Source organism: Neoarius graeffei, chromosome 23, assembly GCF_027579695.1.
Source record: "Neoarius graeffei isolate fNeoGra1 chromosome 23, fNeoGra1.pri, whole genome shotgun sequence".
Classification (NCBI taxonomy): domain Eukaryota; kingdom Metazoa; phylum Chordata; class Actinopteri; order Siluriformes; family Ariidae; genus Neoarius; species Neoarius graeffei.
In genome coordinates this window covers 50,588,251-50,612,454 of record NC_083591.1, presented here as the reverse complement: position 1 = coordinate 50,612,454, position 24,204 = coordinate 50,588,251, and the positions used below count along the sequence as shown (strand labels likewise).

The 24,204-nt window shown below is 43.3% G+C and overlaps 1 protein-coding gene across 2 annotated transcripts; it reads right to left on the bottom strand.

Annotated features, from left to right (window-relative positions):
- Positions 1–642: 642 nt before the first annotated feature.
- LOC132871822 (ATP-sensitive inward rectifier potassium channel 10) lies at positions 643–24,056 on the bottom strand. 2 transcript variants are annotated; one of them, XM_060906351.1, is made up of 7 exons: positions 23,798–24,056; positions 19,318–19,385; positions 6,706–7,027; positions 6,159–6,370; positions 4,425–4,556; positions 3,874–4,051; positions 643–1,912 (listed from the first exon to the last, which is right to left on the bottom strand). In XM_060906351.1, exons 3-7 carry the CDS (start codon positions 7,025–7,027, stop codon positions 1,524–1,526), a joined length of 1,233 nt encoding a protein of 410 aa, XP_060762334.1. In that variant the 5' UTR covers positions 19,318–19,385; positions 23,798–24,056; the 3' UTR covers positions 643–1,523. The 2 variants fall into 2 exon arrangements, with proteins under 2 accessions (XP_060762334.1, XP_060762333.1); XM_060906350.1 differs by lacking the exon at positions 19,318–19,385.
- Positions 24,057–24,204: the final 148 nt, after the last annotated feature.

Here is a 24,204-nt window from a genome sequence, read left to right as displayed (position 1 = left end):
CCAAGTGTTCATCCCTTCCATCCATCCATCCATCCATCCATCCATTATTTGTAGCCGCTTATCCTGTTCTACAGGGTCGCAGGCAAGCTGGAGCCTATCCCAGCTGACTATGGGCGAGAGGCGGGGTACACCCTGGACAAGTCGCCAGGTCATCACAGGGCTGGCATATAGAGAAACAACCATTCACATTCACACTCACACCTACGGTCAATTTGGAGCCACCAGTTAACCTAACCTGCATGTCTTTGGACTGTAGAGGAAACCGGAGCACCCGGAGGAAACCCACGCAACCAAGTGTTCATACCAACTAGAAAGGTTTAGTGAAAACCAGTTACATTGCATCTTTACTAATGGCAGTAAGTTTTAGCCACTAGAGGGAGATATTGTCCCAGTATTTCCATCTTGACCAGTGTTACAGGCCAACCTGTTGCTGCTTGCCTGTTTGTGTTTTACAGATGCCCCTTTTCCACCAAAGCAGTTCCAGGGCTGGTTCGGGGCCAGTGCTTAGTTTGGAACCGGGTTTTCTGTTTCCACTGACAAAGCACTGGCTCTGGGGCCAGAAAAACCGGTTCCAGGCTAGCACCAACTCTCTGCTGGGCCAGAGGAAAGAACCGCTTACGTCAGCGGGGGGGGGGGGGGGGGGGGGGGGGGGGGTTGTTAAGACCAACAACAATAACAAGACCGCGAAAGATCGCCATTTTTAAGCGACGAGAAGCAGCAGCTGTACAAACGCTAAGTCATCCATTATTATTATTATTGTTGTTGCTGCTGCTGCTTCTTCCGTGTTGTTTTTGCTTCGATATTCGCGCCAAGGTTTATGCAAACGTAGCGACGTAATGACGTATACAGCGACGTAATGACGTATACAACGACGTAACGACGTGGCTTCTCTTAGCACCGCTAGCTATGGAAAAGCAAACTGGTTCTCAGCTGGCTCGCGAGTTGAACGAGTTGTGAACCAGCACCAGCCCCGAACCAGCCCTGGAACTGATATGGTGGCAAAGGGGTAAGGGTGGAGTTCATGCACAGGTGCTGCTAGTCACATGATGCTAGTCACGTACTGGTGCTTTAAAAAAGGCTACCTGGCAGGAGTTTGGCGTTCCCTGTCTCTGTTCCAGCAAGCGTCACTTTTGGCTTTTTGTTTTGCATAACTGATTTACATTCTACTTTTATCTCATGCCATCTTACTTATCCTGACAGAATTTCATCTTTTGATATGCTTGTTTATTTTAATAAATAATTCTATTGTCAAACTTGATCCTCGCGCGGTCTCCCTTTATGTTGCTGAACCATGCAAGCCTGGTTCGGTAACACTGGGAAGGTTAAATATTGCTTATTTGTATACACTAGCTGTATCTAAATGACACAATGGCATTCTAGTACCTATAGTAGCCCAGTGGTATGAGTAGTTTAACAAGATTTCAGTGTTACTCCTTTATACTTTATATACTAGGATTGTTGCGTTCTAATATCAGGGCACTTTGCTGGGCGTCATCTGATAAGTGTGTGTCCCTATAAGTATGTTACACATTACTTATTCTAACTCCTGATGGACTCCCATCTCTCCCCCTCGCCCTCTCCTGACCTGCTTCTCTATAACTCAGCTCCAGTTGAATCTTCTCTGGGTCTCCTTCCTCCCCGCTCCTATGGTAGCCCTGCTGGCTGGTGGATGAGGACTGTCTAAATATGGGTGGAGTCTTGGCCCTGATAACCTTGTCAAAGTAGGCAAGATCAGCAACGTATTTCCCCATTGGAGACAGAGAGATGATGGGTGGAAACTCATAGCCCCACAGAATCTCTTCAGGCAGGTAGGACGTGCGCACCTGGCACATAGCGGACGTCGGCTCCACCGTGGAGCTCATCATCACCAACAACTCAAAATCAGCCAGCTCTGGCTCAGTCCATCCAACACCTGAGAAACAGAGAGAGAGAGAGAGAGAGAGAGAGAGAGAGAGAAAGCGCAACAGAAAGAGAAAGATGGAGGTGGCGATGGAGGTATTAGTCCAGGCAAGATTGAAAATATTTAAAAGTTTGAGGATACACAGGAATACTCTGTGAAATTTTCCATTCAAATGATTTACAAATAGTTAAGCAAATTTAAGCTTTCATAAGTTGTCATTTTCGTTTCACAGTTATTACAGTAAAGGCCCGGTCCCACAATACTGATAACTATAACTATAACTATAAATAAATGGGTCTCCTGCAGTTTATGTGGTTGGTGCTCACACCAGACCGATAACGATCCCTATACCCCAGGCCTGGGTCTATCGGTTTATCCGTATCGGTGAGATTGCTTCTGGAGCAATTTTTCCAGGCCTGGAAAAATCTGATCCGATAAAACATCTGACCAATCAGGTAAATGTTTACGTATGACATTGTCTGAGCACATGCTATTTTCCCCATGCATCTTTGTATATCCTTGTTGCATCATGAAGTCACGGAATACAGATGCACGGAAAATAAAAATATATGTGATATTTTCCATGAAATATCAATAGCAAATTAATAAAGGGCGGCACGGTGGTGTAGTGGTTAGCGCTGTCGCCTCACAGCAAGAAGGTCCGGGTTCGAGCCCCGTGACCGGCGAGGGCCTTTCTGTGCGGAGTTTGCATGTTCTCCCCGTGTCCGCGTGGGTTTCCTCCGGGTGCTCCGGTTTCCCCCACAGTCCAAAGACATGCAGGTTAGGTTAACTGGTGACTCTAAATTGACCGTAGGTGTGAATGTGAGTGTGAATGGTTGTCTGTGTCTATGTGTCAGCCCTGTGATGACCTGGCGACTTGTCCAGGGTGTACCCCGCCTTTCGCCCGTAGTCAGCTGGGATAGGCTCCAGCTTGCCTGCGACCCTGTAGAAGGATAAAGCGGCTACAGATAATGAGATGAGATGAGATCTTTGTACATCCTTGTTCCATCATGAAGTCACAGAATACAGATGCATGGAAAATAAAAATATATGTGATATTTTCCATGAAATATCAATAGCAAATTAATAAAGGGCAGCACGGTGGTGTAGTGGTTAGCGCTGTCGCCTCACAGCAAGAAGGTCCGGGTTCGAGCCCTGTGGCCGGCGAGGGCCTTTCTGTGCGGAGTTTGCATGTTCTCCCCGTGTCCGCGTGGGTTTCCTCCGGGTGCTCCGGTTTCCCCCACAGTCCAAAGACATGCAGGTTAGGTTAACTGGTGACTCTAAATTGACCGTAGGTGTGAATGTGAGTGTGAATGGTTGTCTGTGTCTATGTGTCAGCCCTGTGATGACCTGGCGACTTGTCCAGGGTGTACCCCGCCTTTCGCCCGTAGTCAGCTGGGATAGGCTCCAGCTTGCCTGCGACCCTGTAGAACAGGATAAAGCGGCTACAGATAATGAGATGAGATGAAACATATAAATGCAGGTAAGATATTTTAATTATGAACTTCGGCATTTGATTGTTTTCGACTTGTTAATTTTTTATCCGTGATGAATCATCCGTATGAAATTGGTAACCAATCTGTAATATACTGAAACGTCCGTGACCAATCCGTAAATTATTAGCGTCCGTATTAAAATCCATAACCGCGCCGTATTTTGTATCCTTTTTTATTATATTTCTGTAGTCTGTGACCTATCTGTATTGTGTCAACCACTGGAGTGTGTACACGGGTTGTTTTGAAGTCCAAGCTGTACAGTACGACCCGGAATAATGTGCTACTACTTGGAAAAAAACTTCCATGACTATTCCTAAGTTGCATGAAGTGGCAGGACCAACAGATATTATAGTCGGGATTATAGTTGTGGTGTGACTGCTCCAGACTGGAACTAAATTCAGGCAGAGGGATTGTCATAGCTGTATTTATAGGTATAGTTATAGTCATCAGTGTTGTGGGACCGGGCCCTAAGTGTACCCTTGGCAGCCCACTTTCGGAGAGGGCTGTCGTCATCAATAGTGTGGTAGAAAGTGAGGGGGAGGATAAGGAAGGGGCTCTCGCTGGCTGTGTCCACGCTGAATGGGACGTTCTTCTGGTCTAAGCGCACTGTCTCACCCTCTTTAGGTGCACAACGCTGAAGCAGTTTCCCAGTCACCTGTACAGAGCATCACTCAGGCACATAATCATAATGCACAATCGGTATAAAAACATGGTTCCATCATCATACTGTATAACAGTTGTCATAATTGCTCAGAAGCACAGTCAGCAATAGGCTGATCCAACCACTGTGTAGCAAAAAAAGCTGAGGAACTTTATTTATACCAGATCTTCTCAAACTGCACACCTTGGTTTTGAGAAAATAAAGGTACTTTTAGCCTAAATGTGTGCTGAACAGATATTTCGTCCACATTTGGAAGCCTAATATGATTCAATATAGACTGAATAACACTGAATTTATGCACAAAAAAAGTAGATGAAATGAAGAACACTGAAATATTCAGTAACAGACCCTTCCTCTAGTTAGTTACCTGACAGCCCAAAAGAAGGCTCTTGCGCATGTTGGCAACCCGGATCATAAGACATGGCTGCTCGTTGTGATTGGCTATTACGGCATGCTGGCTGAAACGCACCGTCTCCCCACGTTTCTTTGGCCGAGCGACCTGATAGAAAGTGTAAGAAAGAGAGAGTCCTTCAAAGGGGTCTTGCCATCAGCTTTAACGGTATCAAACGCTGCAAATTATTGTGCATTTGATCCAATATACACTCTTAAATCTATGTGAGTCTAACAGGAAAACATAAAATAATCCATTAATTGTATATGAATGCCATTTTTCAAGTGCTTCAAAATGTCAGGTCATTTGTCACTGGTGCATCTTAAAGGATATGGGACATGGATTTTTTTCTGGGTATAATTATGTATAAAGGACATAAGAAATGCCATCTAAATCACTGCAGGGCGTCAAAAATGTGAAAATCATCACATTATTCAACTTTTTTATACATCAGCATAAAACAACGATTCATTAATGAGCTAGGTGGTCACATGACCCGTGACGTCACAAAAACTTTCCAAGGAGCCAGCGCTTGGGTATCTAATGTAAACAGGTTACCGAAATGGACACCATCGACAGTGATATTCCCGATGTTTCACAGAGATGTGAAGTTAGACCCTATCAATTCGAACCGATAGCTGGAAATTCACATGAACATGGATCTTGTCTTTACTCTGACGGGTCAGATGATTCTGAGAGTGAGAGTTCATTCAATCCCCATGAAACTGAAAGCGGTCGGCTGGATAACACTTCCTGGTAAGTTAAAAACAATTCTGCTCAAAGGCTAATGATCTGTTGACAGAAGTATTATTTTTGTATCATACATTGAAAGTTCATCATAGATCTAGCTAAAGTCCCTTGCAAGCTAGTTTTTTTTTGCTGATATTTTTCGAGATTGATTGAGATACAATGCTTCCAGAGTCCAGATGAAAACATTCAAAATGGCGAAACGCCATCACACAGCCAACAACACTACGCCATTTGGCGAAAGAGATGAAAATTAAGAAAAGTTAAACAAACTTACCAACATAACATTTATTTAAATGTCCATTAATGTTACAGGATTTCTTGACTGTCTCTACAGTTGTAGGAATGTTAGGCCCTGTATATTATGGCGCTATCACTGCCTCCATGAACCCGGCTATACGGCCTCTTAAATTTGGCTTGGCAATTAATATCGCTCAGTACCTGAGCATTAATGTTGAAAGAATCCTCAGTGAAATGGTCTGAACACAGTTTGTGGGAAACAGTAGGTGCAAAGTTTTTTCTACGGCAGTAGTGAGCCCACACTTTCCTCAGCTTCGGGTCCTTGGGGAATGCAAAAAAACTTACTCCAGGGCATTTCCCATTGGAATTATTGCAACCATAAGCAGCACAATACACCATGATGTCCAATGTACGTTAAAGACTATAAAAACAATTTTCTTGTCATTCACTTCTCCATCCATCTACCCGCTTGTGCTGTGCCTGAAAGTTTTTGTGACGTATGATCACGTGACAGCGGCTCTTCCGGTTGTAAAATATGCATATCGGAGGTCGAGCAGAAATGCCATATAATCATCACGAATATAACGATTTTGCTGAATTTAATAGATGATTTTGTATTTGTTGATGCAATTAATTCATATTTTTAATGGAAAGAAACTGATATAGCGTGCATTTATGTTTCATGTCCCATGTCCTTTAATGATTGTGGCCCAGATGCAGTACCTTGGCAAGGAAGGTTCCTGTGATGAAGATCTCCATGCCGGTGGTAATGAGAAGCTGGATGACGAGAAGTACAATGCCAGATGGACACTCTTCTGTGATACAGCGGAAACCGTATCCAATGGTCGTCTGCGTCTCCAGGGAGAACAGGAAAGCTCCTGTGAGAGTCTGCATCTGCATCACACATAACGTGTGGTTGGCCGGAGGATCGAATTCTGAAAATAAAGAGACGAAACACACAAATTTTACTATGGTCTGACCTGTGTCCTTCTTTCACTCTGGTTATATATGCTCTTCCTTGGCTTCCTACCCATTACTACAGTATCTTCTCATTCATGTTGCGCCACAGACCTGCTTCATTTCCCTTTCCTTCTTTTTTTTTCCACAAATATTATAATTTCCACCTATATTCAGTACATTTATTGTATAACTGAATGGAAGTAAGATTGGTAACTCTTGTGGCATGGGGACCTTTTCTGAAATTTTAGCTCCTTTATATCATCAGTGTCAATGATATAAAGGAGTAGTTGCCTGTCCGGATGCTGCTCACCCAGCAGGTCTCCATGCACCAGAGCCAGCAGGTACCATAGCAGGCCAAAGGCGAACCATGTGCCCACAAAGGTTGCACTGAACACAAACAGCTTGTATCTCCACTGCATGTCCACACAGGTTGTCCACGGATCACGTAGATACAGTGCATGCTGCCCGCTCACATGCTCCACGCGCACGTTGCTCCGTCCCTCTTTGGACATTAGGCGCCGACGGAAGCGAAGTGTTTCAACTTCGCATCCCGTCCCTCCGAGTAGTGGCTTCAGTGTATCTGTCTGTGTTTCTGAGTGACACACCTTCTGCCCATGGAGCGTTGATGTCATCTGAAATAAAATTTAAAAAAACAACAACAACAATCTGTCACCTCCACACTCTACCTCTGCTAAGTATTACAGGGGTCGAACGAGTACCCAAAATTTCACAGAAATCTTAGAGGTGAGATCCCCAAAGGGTCATGAAACGACTGTTGCTTTTGTTAACTCTATTATAGCATCATTGGCAAAATTAGCACTCTAGAAAAAGCTAGAATATGTTTTAAATATTGTTATTGAGAAGGTTGTCATATACCGGTAGTAAGTTAGTATAAGTACCGTAGTCTTTCGGAAGACTCATCAACCATGTGTTCAAGAACAAAGACCTCAACATCAGAACAAAGATCATGGTCTACAATGCTGCAGTCGTCTCCACCTTTCTATACGGCTGCGAGACATGGACCCTGTACTGCCGAGACTTGAAAAAGCTGGAGCAGTTCCATCAAAAGAAGCTCCGCTCCATCCTCAACATCATCTGGCAGGACTACATTACCAACACTGCTGTCTTGGAAAGAGCAGGGCCGACCAGCATCGAAGCTACCGTCATTAAACATCGACTCAGATGGTCAGGACACGTGATCCGCATGAGCGAGACGAGGCTCCCCAGGAGAATTCTGTTCAGCGAGCTGAGCTCGGGGAAAAGCCCTCATGGTGCCCCTCTGTGATGCTACAAGGACCAGCTGAAACAAGCCCTGAAGGCCACCAACATCGACATTAACACCTGGGAAGAGGCGGCTAAAATGCAACCGATGTGGCGAAACCTTATCAGAGAGGGCACCGAGTGCTTCGAGATGGAAAGAAGATCTCAACTCGAAGCCAAACGACATCAAAGAAAGGAGAAGGCTTCGCTACCACCACCCCTCCCAACATTTTCATGTGATAAGTGCTCCTACCTCTTTAGAGCCTCGTGCAAGCCCATCACCATCCTTGATGACAGAAGGAAAGATCGAGAAACGAGAGAACGCTGACGATAAGTAGATGAGTATGTAAGCAGGCCAGTATGCTAGAATTCTTGTATGGAAGTAGGCAAGTGTACAACTAGATAAATATGCAAGTAGGCTATTATGGACAAATGAAAGTAGACTAGTATACACTCGCCGGCCACTTTATTAGGAATACTCATACCCCTGCTGATTTATACAGTTATCTAATCAGTCAGTCCCTTATTAACAGCAGCACAATGCATAAAATCATCCAGATACAAATCAAGAGCTTCAGTTAATGTTCACTTCAAACATCAGAATGGGAAAAATTATGATCTCAAATGCCCCTTTTCCACCAAAGCAGTTCCAGGGCTGGTTCGGGGCCAGTGCTTAGTTTGGAACCGGGTTTTCTGTTTCCACTGACAAAGAACTGGCTCTGGGGCCAGAAAAACCAGTTCCAGGCTAGCACCAACTCTCTGCTGGGCCAGAGGAAAGAACCGCTTACGTCAGCGGGGGGGCGGAGTTGTTAAGACCAACAACAATAACAAGACCGCGAAAGATCGCCATTTTTAAGCGACGAGAAGCAGCAGGTGTACAAATGCAAAGTCATCCATTATTATTATTGTTGTTGCTGCTGCTGCTTCTTCCGTGTTGTTTTTGCTTCGATATTCGCGCTAAGGTTTATGCAAACGTAGCGACGTAACTGACGTATACAACGACGTAATGACGTATACAGCGACGTAATGACGTGGCTTCTCTTAGCACCGCGAGCTATGGAAAAGCAAGCTGGTTCTCAGCTGGCTTGCGAGTTGAACAAGTTGTGAACCAGCACCAGCACTGGCCCCGAACCAGCCCTGGAACTGATTTGGTGGAAAAGAGGCAAAAGTGTGACTTTCACTGTGGCACGGGTGTTGGCGCTAACCAGATGGACTGGTTCGAGTATTTCAGAAACGGCTCCTGATCTCCTGGGCTTTTTGCACACAACAGTCTCTAGAGTTGACACAGAATGGTGAGAAAAACAAAAAACACTGAGCGAGTGACAGTTCTGAAGGAAAATGGCCAGATTGGTTCGAGCTGCCAGGAAGGATATAGCAACATTTTACAAGCATGGGGAACAGAAAAGCATCTCAGCATGCAACAGTAGAAGACCACATTGGGTTCCACTCCTGCCAGCCAAGAACAGGAATCCTAGAATCAAGAACAAGTTCTTATTAAAGTGGCCGGTGAGTGTATTTGATAAACAGACTGGCACAAATGTAGACGTATTAGTCCGTCCCTACAAATAAATATGGCTGTGTTGCCATCTGAATGCAAGAATTAAAAGCGCCTGGTAAAGCGTGTTTATCTGATTAATTAAAACAGGAAGGGGTATTGCTTTACACAAGCGCTGCCCTAAACACACAAAGAGGCTACTTGTTGCACCAAAGCAAAAAAGGATGAAAGGGAGGCATTAAGTGACCACGGAAAGTCACTTTCTCCAAGTTCCCAGGCTATTCCCCAACCTTTTCCTTTCTGTTTGTATCTGTCCTTCTGCTACTTGTTACCACACACCTCTTTCCTCTCAGCTGTTCTCGCTTGCGCTGTGGTCCATTTATTCCAGATGGCTGTGCTTTTTGTAAACGACTGGTGAAAACACTCTTAAATCCAATTTAGACTCTCGAAAGCATTTATACTTTTTGACCGTGTTGTATTTACAGCTGCTTCAACATGATTCCCATTACAGTTGTACTTTCGGGCATTAAAACTTTAGGTGAAATCAGATTCTCGCCATAAAACTCCCATAGCTGCACACTGACCGGTGAAATGTTGCCTTGGAAATACTAAGGTCCAGAGAAACGCCAGACTAAACAACTGCTCAGCTCATGGCATAAGCATGGTCAACAAACGCTTGGTCTTACACACGTCGTGTTCAGTATAAATTCTAGATAAACACATGTACACTCAGTACAGCAATGATCACACACACGAGACTATAGAATGCTCCGAGATGATGCTAAAAATAGTAACACTGCGGTCTGCGTGGCCATCTTGGAAGTCACTCGGTCCAGAGCGCTCATAGAGTACACATCATAGAGTACACATTCACCGATTCGTTTCCGCGTTAGAGGGCTTAGAAGCTTGAATTTTTTAAGAATTTAGACATCTGAAGTGATGGAGCACTACTGTGATAGTTTGGATAAGCAGGCACGGGAGCGTTATGCTGAGAAGGTACGTTTCATCGGGAATGTAGATCCATACACTGTTAGTGAGAAGGAATGGAAAGCTGACCCCAGCTTGTTGCCGCATGTGACATACATCGATCTTGTGAACTATCTAGTGTTTCACCCAAGTCCATTTTGTGAACTAAAGCATGTGTACATAAACATTACTAGGCCTAGATCTTAAATGCCATTTGATGCAACAATGCACTGCAGTAGACATAAGCTACCTCTCATCTCATCTCATTATCTCTAGCCGCTTTATCCTGTTCTACAGGGTCGCAGGCAAGCTGGAGCCTATCCCAGCTGACTACGGGCGAAAGGCGGGGTACACCCTGGACAAGTCGCCAGGTCATCACAGGGCTGACACATAGACACAGACAACCATTCACACTCACACTCACGGTCAATTTAGAGTCACCAGTTAACCTAACCTGCATGTCTTTGGACTGTGGGGGAAACCGGAGCACCCGGAGGAAACCCACGCGGACACGGGGAGAACATGCAAACTCCACACAAAAAGGCCCTCGCCGGCCCTGGGGCTCGAACCCAGGACCTTCTTGCTGTGAGGGGACAGCGCTAACCACTACACCACTGTGCCACCCCATAAGCTACCTAATGTGACAAATATATCCATTAATCATTGCTGAAAGTACATAGAAAAGATAATAGTTTGTATCACATTTATTTTAGTAACTATGAAATTCAAGACAATTTAACCTACCTGTCACAAAGTGATCAGAACAAATCCGGATACAGTCAAGTTGTCCTAAATTTGATCGGTTAATGGCAGCCAGCCACTGTCGTCTCCTCCGCTCGCTTTTCTCCTGTGCTGCAATTCCCTGGTTAGTCACGACTTTAGGGAGTCTGTGGAAGCTTTTGCCACCCTTTTCCCCCCGGCTACTACAGCCAACAATGACACACGTATTCGGCATTGTCACCCCTTTTTGCTTCGCTGAACAACAACAATGCACTGACACAGCGACCTTTGACTTCCAATATGGCCGCCGCTGGGTTCGTGCTGACCTCGAAGCACTCTATTAATTCAGTCATCAACATTTGAAACCATCTCCAGTGTTGGGTCATTACATAACTGATTATTGGTAATGCTCTTGCAATTACGCAAGCTGTAGCGTTATTTATTACAATAGCTACACTACCGTTCAAAAGTTTGGGGTCACTTTGAAATGTCCTTATTTTTGAAAGAAAAGCACTGTTCTTTTCAATGAAGATCACTTTAAACTAATCAGAAATCCACTCTATACATTGCTAATGTGCTAAATGACTATTCTAGCTGCAAATGTCTGGTTTTTGGTGCAACATCTCCATAGGTGTATAGAGGCCCATTTCCAGCAACTATCACTCCAGTGTTCTAATGGTACAATGTGTTTGCTCATTGCCTCAGAAGGCTAATGGATGATTAGAAAACCCTTGTACAATCATGTTAGCACAGCTGAAAACAGTTGAGCTATTTAGAGAAGCTATAAAACTGACCTTCCTTTGAGCAGATTGAGTTTCTGGAGCATCACATTTGTGGGGTCGATTAAATGCTCAAAATGGCCAGAAAAATGTCTTGACTATATTTTCTATTTATTTTACAACTTATGGTGGTAAATAAAAGTGTGACTTTTCATGGAAAACACAAAATTGTCTGGGTGACCCCAAACTTTTGAACGGTAGTGTACAATAACGGAATATTAATTTATTTCATTCATGCCTCTTCTATTTCTCTGTCTCTTTTACACTCTGCCAGCTTCTTTATCTTTGTATAAAAAGGTCTTCTTTACAAAATGTGATGTGCTGTTCACTACGATCCCACAAATCCACAGACATTCTAGTGAATGAGGAATCTCTCTACACTTTCTTCAGTTACAGGATCACAACTTCTTTAGCTCTTGCCATCTCTTTCTTTCTGGTACTTTCATTCTTTCATTCCCGGTCAGGTCTTTCTTGCTCTCATTCTCTGGTACTGTTGAAAGCACTGGTGAAAGGAACAACAGATCAACAACAAACATATTTCTGTAGTCTGTGCGTGAGCAAAACACAAACCCTGACAGGCAGATACAGAGAGAGAGAGCGAGAGAGAGAGAGAGAGAGAGAGAGAGCGATGAGGATTGAAGGAGACATGACCAAAAGCTTAAAGGCCCTCATTAGTATTCAAAGTGGCTAATAATCCCCCTGGGCTAAACTCAAAAGCTCCCTCTCTTCACCATCCCTTTGTGTGATTCTCTCTCTCTCTCTCTCTCTCTCTCTCTCTCTCTCCATGAATGGAAAATGTTCTATCGCCTCCTAGAATTTTCTACTCAGAGTTCACCCGGGCCCAGGGTTTTCTGACATTACACTAACTTAATCATTTATTTCATACGTTATACTAAACTAGTGAAGGCTACATCAGGGGGCGGAGCCTTTTCTTACAAAGCCCCACAGTTATGGAACAGCCTTCCAAGTAGTGTTCGGGAATCAGACACAGTCTCAGCGTTCAAGGCTACATCCACACAACAACGGCAACGAGATTTTTTTTTTTTAAATATCGCATCCACATGGGCAACGGATCAGTTACATTTCAGGTCCATATGGCAACGGAACGCTTGCTGAAAACGATGCAATACACATGCCACACCTCTAGGTGCGCTGTAAGACGGTCCCATCGGAGACACCAGAACAATAGAAGAAGTAGTACTGTAGACGCATGCGCATAAACCCCTTCTGCTGTAGCTTTAGCCACATAAAGTTTTGATTATTAACCAGTAGCGTAAAACGAAAGATGCGGAAAGAGGAATGAACGGGGGTAGATGGAGAGAGAGAGGAATGAATGGGGGTAGATGGAAGCCGGTACACCAACATTCTGATATCCTCCAGAATTCTTTAATGGTCTGGAATAAATTGAATGCTACACGTTGATGGATTATTTTCTTCTACGCCCTTTTTGAGGAATGTATTGTCGGACTTAAACCAACATCTGAAGAGGTGAGATCGCTCCTTTTTTTCCTATTTTTGCTGGCGGGATTGGTTTTGTTTTTGGAAAGCGCACGGGCGGTGCATGGTTTTGGTTACTGCTTCTGCAGTGTTTGGACTAGTTATAGGATTTGTTGACAACTCGCATCGAGTTCGTTACACTTCTACCCGGCGTGAAGCACTGACAGTCATGTGGTTGTGACATCATCGTAAACAAATCCGTTCTACTCATCCAGACGACTTCGCAACGGGGCCGTTGCCAGATTTTTCCACTCTGGGACCCGTTCTCAAAAGATTTCGTTTTGGGGCACCCAAAATGCCGGTGCCGTGTGGATGCCAGGCCGAAACGATAAACAATTTTATCAGATTCGCCTGAATCCGTTGCCATGTGGACAGGGCCCAAGTCTAGGCTGAAAACATATCTGTTTAGTCAAGCCTTGTGTTAATGGTGTTTATGAGGTAAAGGAGTAGATCTGGAGGGTCCTCAGACAGAGTGTTTTGGTAAACTGGGATGTATGGATGCTGTCAGTCCCCACTCACTTGCTCACTCGAGTTTGTTGACGGTGTAGTGGCTGCTGCTTTATGTCCCGGGGCCCCTCATTCCTGTGTTACCTTCTGGCTCTCCCCTTTTAGTTATGCTGTCATAGTTAGTTGCCGGAGTCCCTGCTTGTACTCAGTGTAATATGTATACTGCTCCTACTTATTCAGGTGACATTGGGCATACCTAACAACCCGTGTTTTCTCCCCCCCCCCCCCCATCTGTCCCTCTGAGTTACATGTCGGTCCTGAGATCGAGATGCTGACCTCTTCTGCTCCTCGGACCTGCCTGATCCATCCTGGTGCCCTGTGTCTGGTTGGAGTCTCATCGCATCGCTCCTGTGGAGGACGGCCCCATGAGGACAGTTGAAAGTCACACTTGGAAGACGCTCTGGACACTTACAGTAATGCTTTTATGGCTGAGGACTACAGTTGACTTGCTAACTTTAGGACTGCAGTTGTCATGAACAGTTTTACACTGTTTCCATCAATGAAGAGTTTATAACATCAACAAAACTGACTTCTTGTTAAAACTGTTAATGTTATAGTCATGCTGTCTGTTGTTGCCCAAGTGAGGATGGGTTCCCTTTTGAGTCTGGTTCCTCTCGAGGTTTCTTCCTCATGTCGTCTGAGGGAGTTTTTCCTTGCCACCATCGCCACAGGCTTGCTCATTGGGGATAGATTAGAGATAAAATTAGCTCATGTTTAAAATCATTAAAATTCTGTCAAACTGCTTTGCGACAATGTTTATTGTTAAAAGTACGATGCAAATAAACTTGACTTGACTAAACCTTGTAGAATATGTGTATAGCAACTTCCTGTCATTTTTTAATGTCTGTTTCACTGAAATCCGTACTTCACATTGTAGTACTTCTTAAAGAATCATATTGCCAGGTTATAAACTTATAAATCATTCATTTACTCTTTTTGTTTTCTCAAATAATTATTTAAGGTTAGTAATGAGTTCATGCTGGTTTGTTCTTTATTCAATCTTCATGTTCTGGGGTCTGGAGGATGGTTAAGAGGCAAATGAGTGTACACAGGGTTTAACACACCCAACAACACCGATGTGCCCGATACATTCATATCAACACACACACCAACACAGAGGCAGAGCTAAGGGGTGGTCTGGAGTAGCCATGGCCGCCCTGAAATACCATTGGCCACACAAGTGGCCACAGCAGACTGATAGCATGTTGCTCATTACAAATTTTTCGAAACCAACATTATTCACCATGAATCTGTCCTTTCATTTCTCGGGTTAGTATCAGGGTTAGAAATTGAGAAAAAATAAATCCTCAGTTAAAAAAAAGACAATCAAATCTCTTCTTATTTCATCCAAATGTAAGATCTACACACACACCATTACCATTGATGTACAGATTTTGATTTCCTTATGTCAAACCAGTTTGGACCAGTATAAAACACAAGCACATTACAGCTCAAGGGCTTCTGTTTCAATCCTGAGTTCAACTTTCTGTCTGTTCTCGCTGAGTTTCGTACGGGTTTCCTCCAGGGTCTCCAGTTTCCTCCGAACTACCAATATCATTCCACTAGGCTGATTGTGGAACCCAGAACCTTCACAGCAAGAAGGTTCTGGGTTCAAGCCCAGAGGCCGACAGGGTCCTTTCTGTGTGGAATTTTCATGCTCTCCCAGTGTCTGTGTGGGTTTCCTCCGGGTGCTCCAGTTTCCCACACAGTCCAAAAACATGCAGGTTAGTCTAACTGGTGGCTCTAAATTGACCGTAGGTGTGAATGTGAGTGTGAATGGCTGTTTATCACTAAATGTCAGCCCTGCGATGACCTGGCGACTTGTCCAGGGTGTACCCCGCCTCTCGCCCATAGTCAGTTGGGATAGGCTCCAGCTTGCCCGCGACCCAATGGATGGATGGATGGATGGATGGATAGGTTGATTGTTGACTCTAAAGTGTGAATGAGTTTGTGAAAATGTGTACACATGGTGGCCTTCAATTAACTGGCATCCCATCCAGAGTGAATTCCCGCTTCACACTCAGTGTTCTGGGATAAGCTCTGGATCCACCATGACCCTGACCATTATAAAGCAGTTTAGTTTAGTTTAATGAATTCATCACCAAAAATACATTACAATACAAATTAAAGCCGCTAGCGGCCTTGATGGGCCCTCGCACGTGTGGTTCCGCAACCCAGGACATTCCGCCAGCCAACACTGGCCCGTAGCCAGGGGGGATCGGAGGGTTCGTTCGATCCCCCCCCGCCACGACACCGCCCCCCAAGTTAGAAAAATGGGTTCATTTCTCCTATGTTTATGTTTACACGTTTTGTTCAGACTGCTTTACACCCCAATTCAGTGGGTGGCGGTAATGCCCCCATTAGACCCCTTTCACTGACGTCACCCGTAACCGGAAGTAAACAAACCCTGCGCCATATTGGAAGACCAACAAACTCGTGATTAGGGGGAAATAACGGCAGCGCGCGGTATTTGAACCCACGAGGCACTTGGTTCATCAAAAACCTACAATGGTAAACTTTTGTGCTGTGTTAGGGTTCTAACAAAGCTGATGGGAAAGGTGAAAAGAAGTCTTTCTACAGAATACCAGCTGTGATTGAGACACAAGCAAACCAAGGAGCTTTCTGCCAGGAGACAGAGAGAGGATTTAGCTGCTTTATGCAGAGCGGATCTGAATACTTCAAGTCTATTTTGTTACTGGTAAGTCACTAGGCTAGAGTGTTGTAGAACATTTTTTTAAATGTTTACTGAATAAAAACATCCTTAATTTTATCAAATATACTCTACTCTATATTTCATTTCATTTCTTTCTTTTGTTTTAATTTTCCTCCCTCCATCCCTCTTTGGATTTTAAATATAGTTTTTCCCCATGTCCAAATAATTCAAAGATATATAAATAAAAACAGATAAGTAGTAAATTAAAAATAAATTATGAAATAAAAAAATCCATTCTCCCTTGCCCCGAGTCTTATCATATGGGTCAAACCCATCAATCACAGCCAGTTTCTCCACATACCGTGCCCTTTCTGCAGCTGGTAATGTACTCACATAACCCGAATTATCAGCCATCGTGTCACTTTACTCTCGCTCGTACTTTGTTTTATATTGTATGTATGTATGTATGCATGTACTTGGTCTTCCAATATGGCACCCTAGCACAATCTCGCGGTACGGTGACGTCACGCAGTAGCCCTCTATAAAAGAAGATAAAGACAGAAAACGCAAGAAATCTGCTGCTACTTTGTCCCAAAATATTGGCGCCATGTTCCAAAAAAGGGCCAAAATGGGTAAGGTGCTGAGTGCAGGACTTTGTTTTTCTTTTGTTTACAACAGTAGTGGTAGATCGATCTGTCAGAGTGATCAGTGGGGGTGGGGGGTAGCGTCAGCCTGTCCGTCAGTCTATGTGTGTCAGTGACACACACACGCGCACACAGAGATGAGTTAGGTGGCTCGATGGCTAGGTACTAGTAGCGTCGGACGTGGGGCTGCTTTTATTTTTTTTTCAGCTTGGGAAATCGGAGCTGTGGTGTGGTGTGAAGACAGTAAAATGCGAGACTTTAAGAGCACGTGTTTTTCAGTCGTCATGGTAACATGGCATCATGGTAACATGACACCCTGTTATGGTAACATGACGCCCTGTCAGTGGTTTGGCATTTGGATCAGAGTGAAAAGAAATGTGTGCACTAGCTGAAAAATGAAAATGTTCAGACCAGTGTGTGTGAAAACACCCACTGTTGCTGCATTTGGGCAATTTTAAATTAATTGTCCTTATAGGGCTGTGCGATATTATTTCAATCTCAGGATTACTTGAAACATTTATCTCAATTAGAAATTATTGTTGTTTTTTATGCTAAAGCATGGGCAGATCAGGAGTGTTCTGATGCCATAAACAACAACTGAAGTGAGCAACAGAGACAGACAACAACAGACAGACAATGAAGGAGAGCAACAACAGACAGACAATGAAGGAGAGCAACAACAGACAGACAATGAAGGAGAGCAACAACAGACAGACAATGAAGGAGAGCAACAACAGACAACTGAGGTGAGCAACAGAGACAGACAATGAAGTCACAGCACAGTTGTAGGAAGATAACAATAATAAGTTAGACAACAGAGAACTTATAATGAATTAAAAAATGTCTAAATTAGAAGATTTGAAGTGTGCTCGTGTATTTGGGGGGTACGGGAGTAGGGGGCCAGATGAAGTCCACTTTTGGGGAAAAAAGATCCCCCCCCCCTCCACAATGCTGGCTATGGGCCTGCAACAAAACAGTCACATGTCATATATTCATCAAATGTTCAAAGGTGATGTGCATGTTGCAAATGCCATGACTGCTTGATGAGAGATAGACAAAGACTGTGTGTGTGTGTGTGTGTGTGTGTGTGTGTGTGTGTGTGTGTGTGTTTCTGTGGTGTGAAAATGTACATTTATGTACAAAACTATGCATGTGTCTCCTCCTTGTCTCTACCTCACGCTGTAATCTTAATCTTAGCTTTCCTGTGTCTGCAGTGTGTGTGTGTGTGTGTGTGTGTACATGCAGAGTTTTCATATGTCTGCAACAAAATGCACAATGATGGCAGGTCACTAATATATAGATTTAGGCACTGCCTAAAAGCGGAGCTCCCATCTGTTTCTGGGTTGTAGAATTTTCTTATATCATAGCCAGTCTCTTTTGTTTTATTTCTTTACTGGCTAGCACTGGCCACTAGGCGGTGTGTGTACGACTGGCAATTACTAACACTGACCACTAGGCGGTGTGTGTATGATTGGTAATTACTAACACTGGCCACTAAGTGGTGTGTCTCATCTCATCTCATCTCATCTCATCTCATTATCTGTAGCCACTTTATCCTGTTCTACAGGGTCGCAGGCAAGCTGGAGCCTATCCCAGCTGACTATGGGCGAAAGGCGGGGTACACCCTGGACAAGTCACCAGGTCATCACAGAAAGGCCCTCGCCGGCCACAGGGCTCGAACCCGGACCTTCTTGCTGTGAGGCGACAACGCTAACCACTACACCACCGTGCCTAGGCGGTGTGTATGACTGGTAATTACTAACACTGAACACTAGGCAGTGTGTATGACTGATAATTACTAACACTGGCCACAAGGCGTTGTGTATGACTGGTAATTACTAACACTGGCCACTAGGCGTTGTGTATGACTGGTAATTATTAACACTGGCCACTAGGCGGTGTGTATGACTGGTAATTACTAACACTGGCCACTAGGCGGTCAGTGTTGCCAGATACTGCTGACGTTTTCCAGACCAAAATATGTTCAAAACCCGCCAAAATGCACTTGAAACCGCCCAACTTGGGTGGGAAACCGCCCAATCTGGCAACACTGTAGGCGGTGTGTATGACTGGTAATTACTAACACTGGCCACTAGGTGGTGTGTATGACTGGTGGTACACACACAGACAAACCACAAAAAAAATTGACTCAATGGGTCTACCATTTTTTCTTAGGTATGGTGCTCCGCTGGAGCTCCGCTATTATTGTGTGCATGTGTGTGTCTGTCTGTTTGTCAGAGGGAGAGAGAGAGAGAGAGAGAGAGAGAGAGAGAGTGTGTGTGTGAAAGAGAGTGTGCTCATAGATGTTGCGTGTGCATGTGAGTGCGTACATGTGTATGCATAAATATGAATATGACTATGAGTGTGCACAGAATTGTATATGTTATATCATCAGACTCACGATATCCAATATTTGAAGATTTTTTCCCCATTTCCTGCTTGGCGAGATGGTGGCGCTGTGCTAGGCATCTGAATTACACATATGAATATCATCACAATCATAATGCACAATATTTTGTAAAGTGTCAGCTCAATCACTTAAGGCATTGCCAATTTCTGGCACATTTCCTGCTTGGCCAGGTGGTGGCGCAATAACAGGCAGGCCCATTGGGTGTCAGGTTATCATAATAATCATAATGTCTATTGAAGTAAGAAGTGTCCAATGATACAGTCAATGCACTGTGGCTTTCTGACATGTTTCCTGTTTATGTGCCAAGATATTAAAATCATAAGGCCATTTCAACATATTACAAGATATCAAAAATCCCTTCGCAATTTAATGTCAGCGACATCTTGGCATCACGTATAACAAATTTCACATGAATCTCATGAACCGTCTAGGAGGAGCATGTTAAAATTCATCATGTGTCAAAACACACATATTCAAAACCCTATTCTTTCCTTGGCCAGTTGGTGGCGCTATACCAGACAGGCATATTGGGCATCTATGTGTCATAATAATCACATTCTCTAATAATCTGAAAGGTTTCAGCCAAATCATTAAATGTATTATGACTTCATGACACATTTCCTGTTTATGTGGCGAGTATTACAATTCATAATATTGCCATTTCAACATATTACAACATATCAAAAATCCCTTCGCAATTCAACATCAGCAATGTCTTGGCATCGTGTTTGCCAAGTTTGACATGAATCTGCTGAACCGTCTAGGAGGAGTCCGTTAAAAATGACCATGTGTCCAAACGCATATAAGCCCAATTACCTCACTTCCTGTTGGGCGTGGCTAATGCAATGTATATATGAAAGTTGTTCATCTTGGGACGAACTACGCACGTACTGAATTTGGTATGCGTAGCTGAAACTATATGCCAATCCAAGGACTCCATGATATTAGGGGTCGCTATGAAGTCCCTGGGCCACGCCCGTGGCCAAACGTCTGTGGCTGAGAAGCGGTTACAATGACTGATGTGTGTATCAAATTTCATGAGTTTTCGTGCATGGGAAATGCCTCAAAAAAAGCCAAGCGCGACAGAAAAATAATAAGAATAAGAATAATCCTTCGAAAAACAATAGAGTCCTCGCACCGAATGGTGCTCAGGCCTTAATAATAATAATAATAATAATCATCATCATCATTCGAAAAACAATAGGGTCCTCGCACCGAACGGTGCTTGGGCCCTAATAAAAGGAAAGAGGAACAATTATTGACTCAAACAGATAATTCAAACTAAAACGGTGTGTGACAGGGGAAAGAAACAGAACTTGCGTCTAACCCCCTACAATACTACATACATTAAGAATATACTCTAAAAGTACATACAAGTAAATAAGAATACGGCAAAGGAATAAAATTTATATAATATATAGTAAAACGTATATCAAGCTAAATTAATATCTAACCTGGAGGACTATAAGTTCCTCACTTAGACAAATAAATATTAAATTGGTCTTAAAAGTAGTAAATAGGTTAATTCCCTTCATACTAGATGGCAACAAGTTCCACAATTCAGCAGGTCTGACAAAGTATGATTTCCTATCGTAATCCTGATTATGTTCGTAAATAAAATTATAATTACTGGGGTCATAATTACGTGTTTGATAATATGGTTCAAAAGTATGCAGGTAGTTTCTAATATCAGTAGATATAAGGCCATTTCAGGACTTGGAAAAATAAAAGTAAATCTGATATTTCTCTATGATATTCTAAAGGCAATAAATTAAGCTTAATTAGTCTCTCTCTCTCTGGGCGGCACGGTGGTGTAGTGGTTAGCGCTGTCGCCTCACAGCAAGAAGGTCCGGGTTCGAGCCCCGTGGCCGGCGAGGGCCTTTCTGTGTGGAGTTTGCATGTTCTCCCCGTGTCCGCATGGGTTTCCTCCGGGTGCTCCGGTTTCCCCCACAGTCCAAAGACATGCAGGTTAGGTTAACTGGTGACTCTAAATTGACCGTAGGTGTGAGTGTGAATGGTTGTCTGTGTCTATGTGTCAGCCCTGTGATGACCTGGCGACTTGTCCAGGGTGTACCCCGCCTTTTGCCCGTAGTCAGCTGGGATAGGCTCCAGCTTGCCTGCGACCCTGTAGAACAGGATAAAGCGGCTACAGATAATGAGATGAGATGAGTCTCTCTCTCTCTATGTCATGTTTTGGGGATAGTTCAATACGAATTTAGTTGCTCTTCACTGGGCGTTCTCTAGTGTAAGGTGACCACAAACTACTACCATATTCCAGCTTCGGTCGAACCAGTGCACAGTATAGCAGCTTTCTGGTGCTGGAGTCTCGTATGTCCCAGCAGACTCTCTTAAAGCATATATGCAGAGCCATGGCCTCACCTTCGTTTATAAATGCCTTGAGACCTCAAGAATGGCACAGGAATAGTTTTAAGCGTTAACAATAAATCTAATATAGTAATTTTTACGATTAAAGTGATTCATATAGGTAGCCGTCTGAGTGAATGACCTTGACGTCCGTAACGTCACAGCAGGAAGTCTATTGGTCTCATCACCATTTCCGCTATACTAAAACACAGAGCTGACTGCAACTCCGATCCTCCATTTTGAGCTAATTTATCGCCATGCCACGTAGATGTGTTGCTGGCCGGTGCAGCAACATGACAGAAGGTGGATTTATGTTGCATTCATGGCCCAAGAATGCTCAAACTGCAAAGATTTGGACGCGTTTTGCGAGAAGTTAACGGGCGAATTGGCTGGCTATGAAGTGGTCTCTCCTCTGCTCTGCACACTTTACTGAAGACTTGTACAAATAAGCCCGTATTGAAAGAGGGTGCAGTACCAACAATTAAATAAAACCACAAGAAAAGGAAAGCATTTATTTAATTTTTTTTTTAAAGAAAATAAGTTCAGTTGCACCAGTTCTCCTGGAGTGTGAGCCGAGGGTTGTTGGTAAAACCTGGGACGGAATGGGACGTGACATATTATCGTTTGGGCAGTGACCTCCCCACGGTTGTTGCTAAAACCGGTGACATTCAGTTCCATCCCGGGTTTTAGTAATTGCCTGAACCAAGCAGTAATGGCGGAGTACTCAGTATGGAGAAAATGGAGAATGAGTGGAGCAGCTGCCTGATTTCTAAACTGGATATTGCTACCATCTCGCCCTTACGTGGAAAAAGTGAATGAACGGAGAACTGAACGAACAACTGAAAGTCAGATTGTTTCAAAACAATCAGCCACAAGATCGGCCTTCAAGAAGCGAGAACGCAGATGGGTAACATGCGACTCTCATTTGGATATAAAACAACAAAAAAAACGTTGTTTATCTGCATTTAGATTAATACATGTAACTTGTATTGTGTGTTTAAGTTAGCGGTATAAGATTATTTAATTTGCTTCAGAATGTGATTGTCTCAGTTCATCTGATTATTTAATTAGCCTTTTACGTTTTATCAGTGAAAATGCGTGCATGTACATGTATGTTGCATAAGTTATAACACCTATCCTGCTTTAATGAGAGTCAACCCACAATCAGTGAAGTCAGATCAGTCTTAGTTGAGCAAGTCGGTAACGGTATTTCTTACTTTCACCATAATTTTTTATTGATATGACTTTGGTCTGTAGCTGTCAAAGGCCTCGGCCTTAAAACCGATTCCCGCTGTGATGTCACGCACTCAGGGCTGGCTGGCTCAGCGGGGCAGCTCGAACGCCAACTTTGCAGTCGATTTTAACTCTCAAAAATATATTTTTTTATTCCCATTTATGCAGCATACAAGAGTCAAGGGTGGAGATACTATCCACTCAGAAATTTATTTAAAAATAAAGGTTCTGCGTATCTCCTTTCAGGAGACCAAGAGTTTTGAAGATGAATGAATGCAATTCAATTAAATTCAATTTCCTTTTATTGTCATTGCACAATGTACAACAAAATTCTATTCCTCTAGTGGATCATATAAAAAGACATAAAGACCTAAATAGGTAATAAAAAACAAAGACATAAGTACATAAAAACACATAAAAGGATAATAATTGAAGTTGAAATAATGAATTAATGAATTAGGACTGGAGGAATTGTAGCTATATATAGCCTACATAGCTCATTTTAATGATGTAATCAAGCAATTTGTTCTTAAGGCTGGACATCGAAATAAAAGTCATAAAATATAGGCTATGGAACGAAATAACAGTTCAATAATTCTTGTCACATACCTGTCATGATTTTTTTCATATATGATTATTTATTAATAATAATATTAACATTAAATATGATTAAAATGATTAAGTCCCCACAATTTGCTGTCAAGTCTGAATTCTTGGTTTTGAGGCAAGTGCTAATTTGCTAACGTCACTGCTGATCACTTATTTTAAATATATTTATTTTTGTCTCTTAGAGAGAATTAAGTTCATATTACCGTAAGTCGTAACCATCGATTAAATCACTGTATGTTTGTGAAAATATTTGTCTGAGGCTTACCTTGTCGGTTTATTTGTCGGTGTTTTGGTCGAGACACAAAAATTAGTGTCAAGCGTCTGTTGGGGCTTCAGTTCGTCGCGTGCATTATTTCATAACTTTGGCTCATGCGCTTCGAACCACATCCACACAGCCCAAGATAAAAAAAATATCTGAGGTAAAAATCAGACTTCCATTCATGAGGAAGAGGAACGTTCAAGCAGCTCTTGTTTCTCTCTCTCTCTCTCTCTCTCTCTCTCTCTCACACACACACACACACACTGTCCCTTTTGTGCATCAGTGCGATTAGCCAAGCAGCTCATTTGTATAATCACACTCTCTTTGTCACACATTCACCACAAAACTCCTAAGACACATTTTAAATGTTAAAGAGACACAATCATCAACCAGGTATCACAACGACCTCAGGC

What these genes read in the sequence shown, in the direction of transcription:
- LOC132871822 (XM_060906351.1), bottom strand. Translation starts at nt 7,027, where the DNA reads ATGACATCAACGCTCCATGGGCAGAAGGTGTGTCACTCAGAAACACAG. An exon ending in CAGGAACCTTCCTTGCCAAG is followed by an intron (nt 4,557 to 6,158) that starts GTACTGCATCTG and finishes ACTTTCTATCAG; the next exon opens with GTCGCTCGGCCAAAGAAACG. An exon ending in CCGAAAGTGGGCTGCCAAGG is followed by an intron (nt 1,913 to 3,873) that starts GTACACTTAGGG and finishes TCTGTTTCTCAG; the next exon opens with GTGTTGGATGGACTGAGCCA.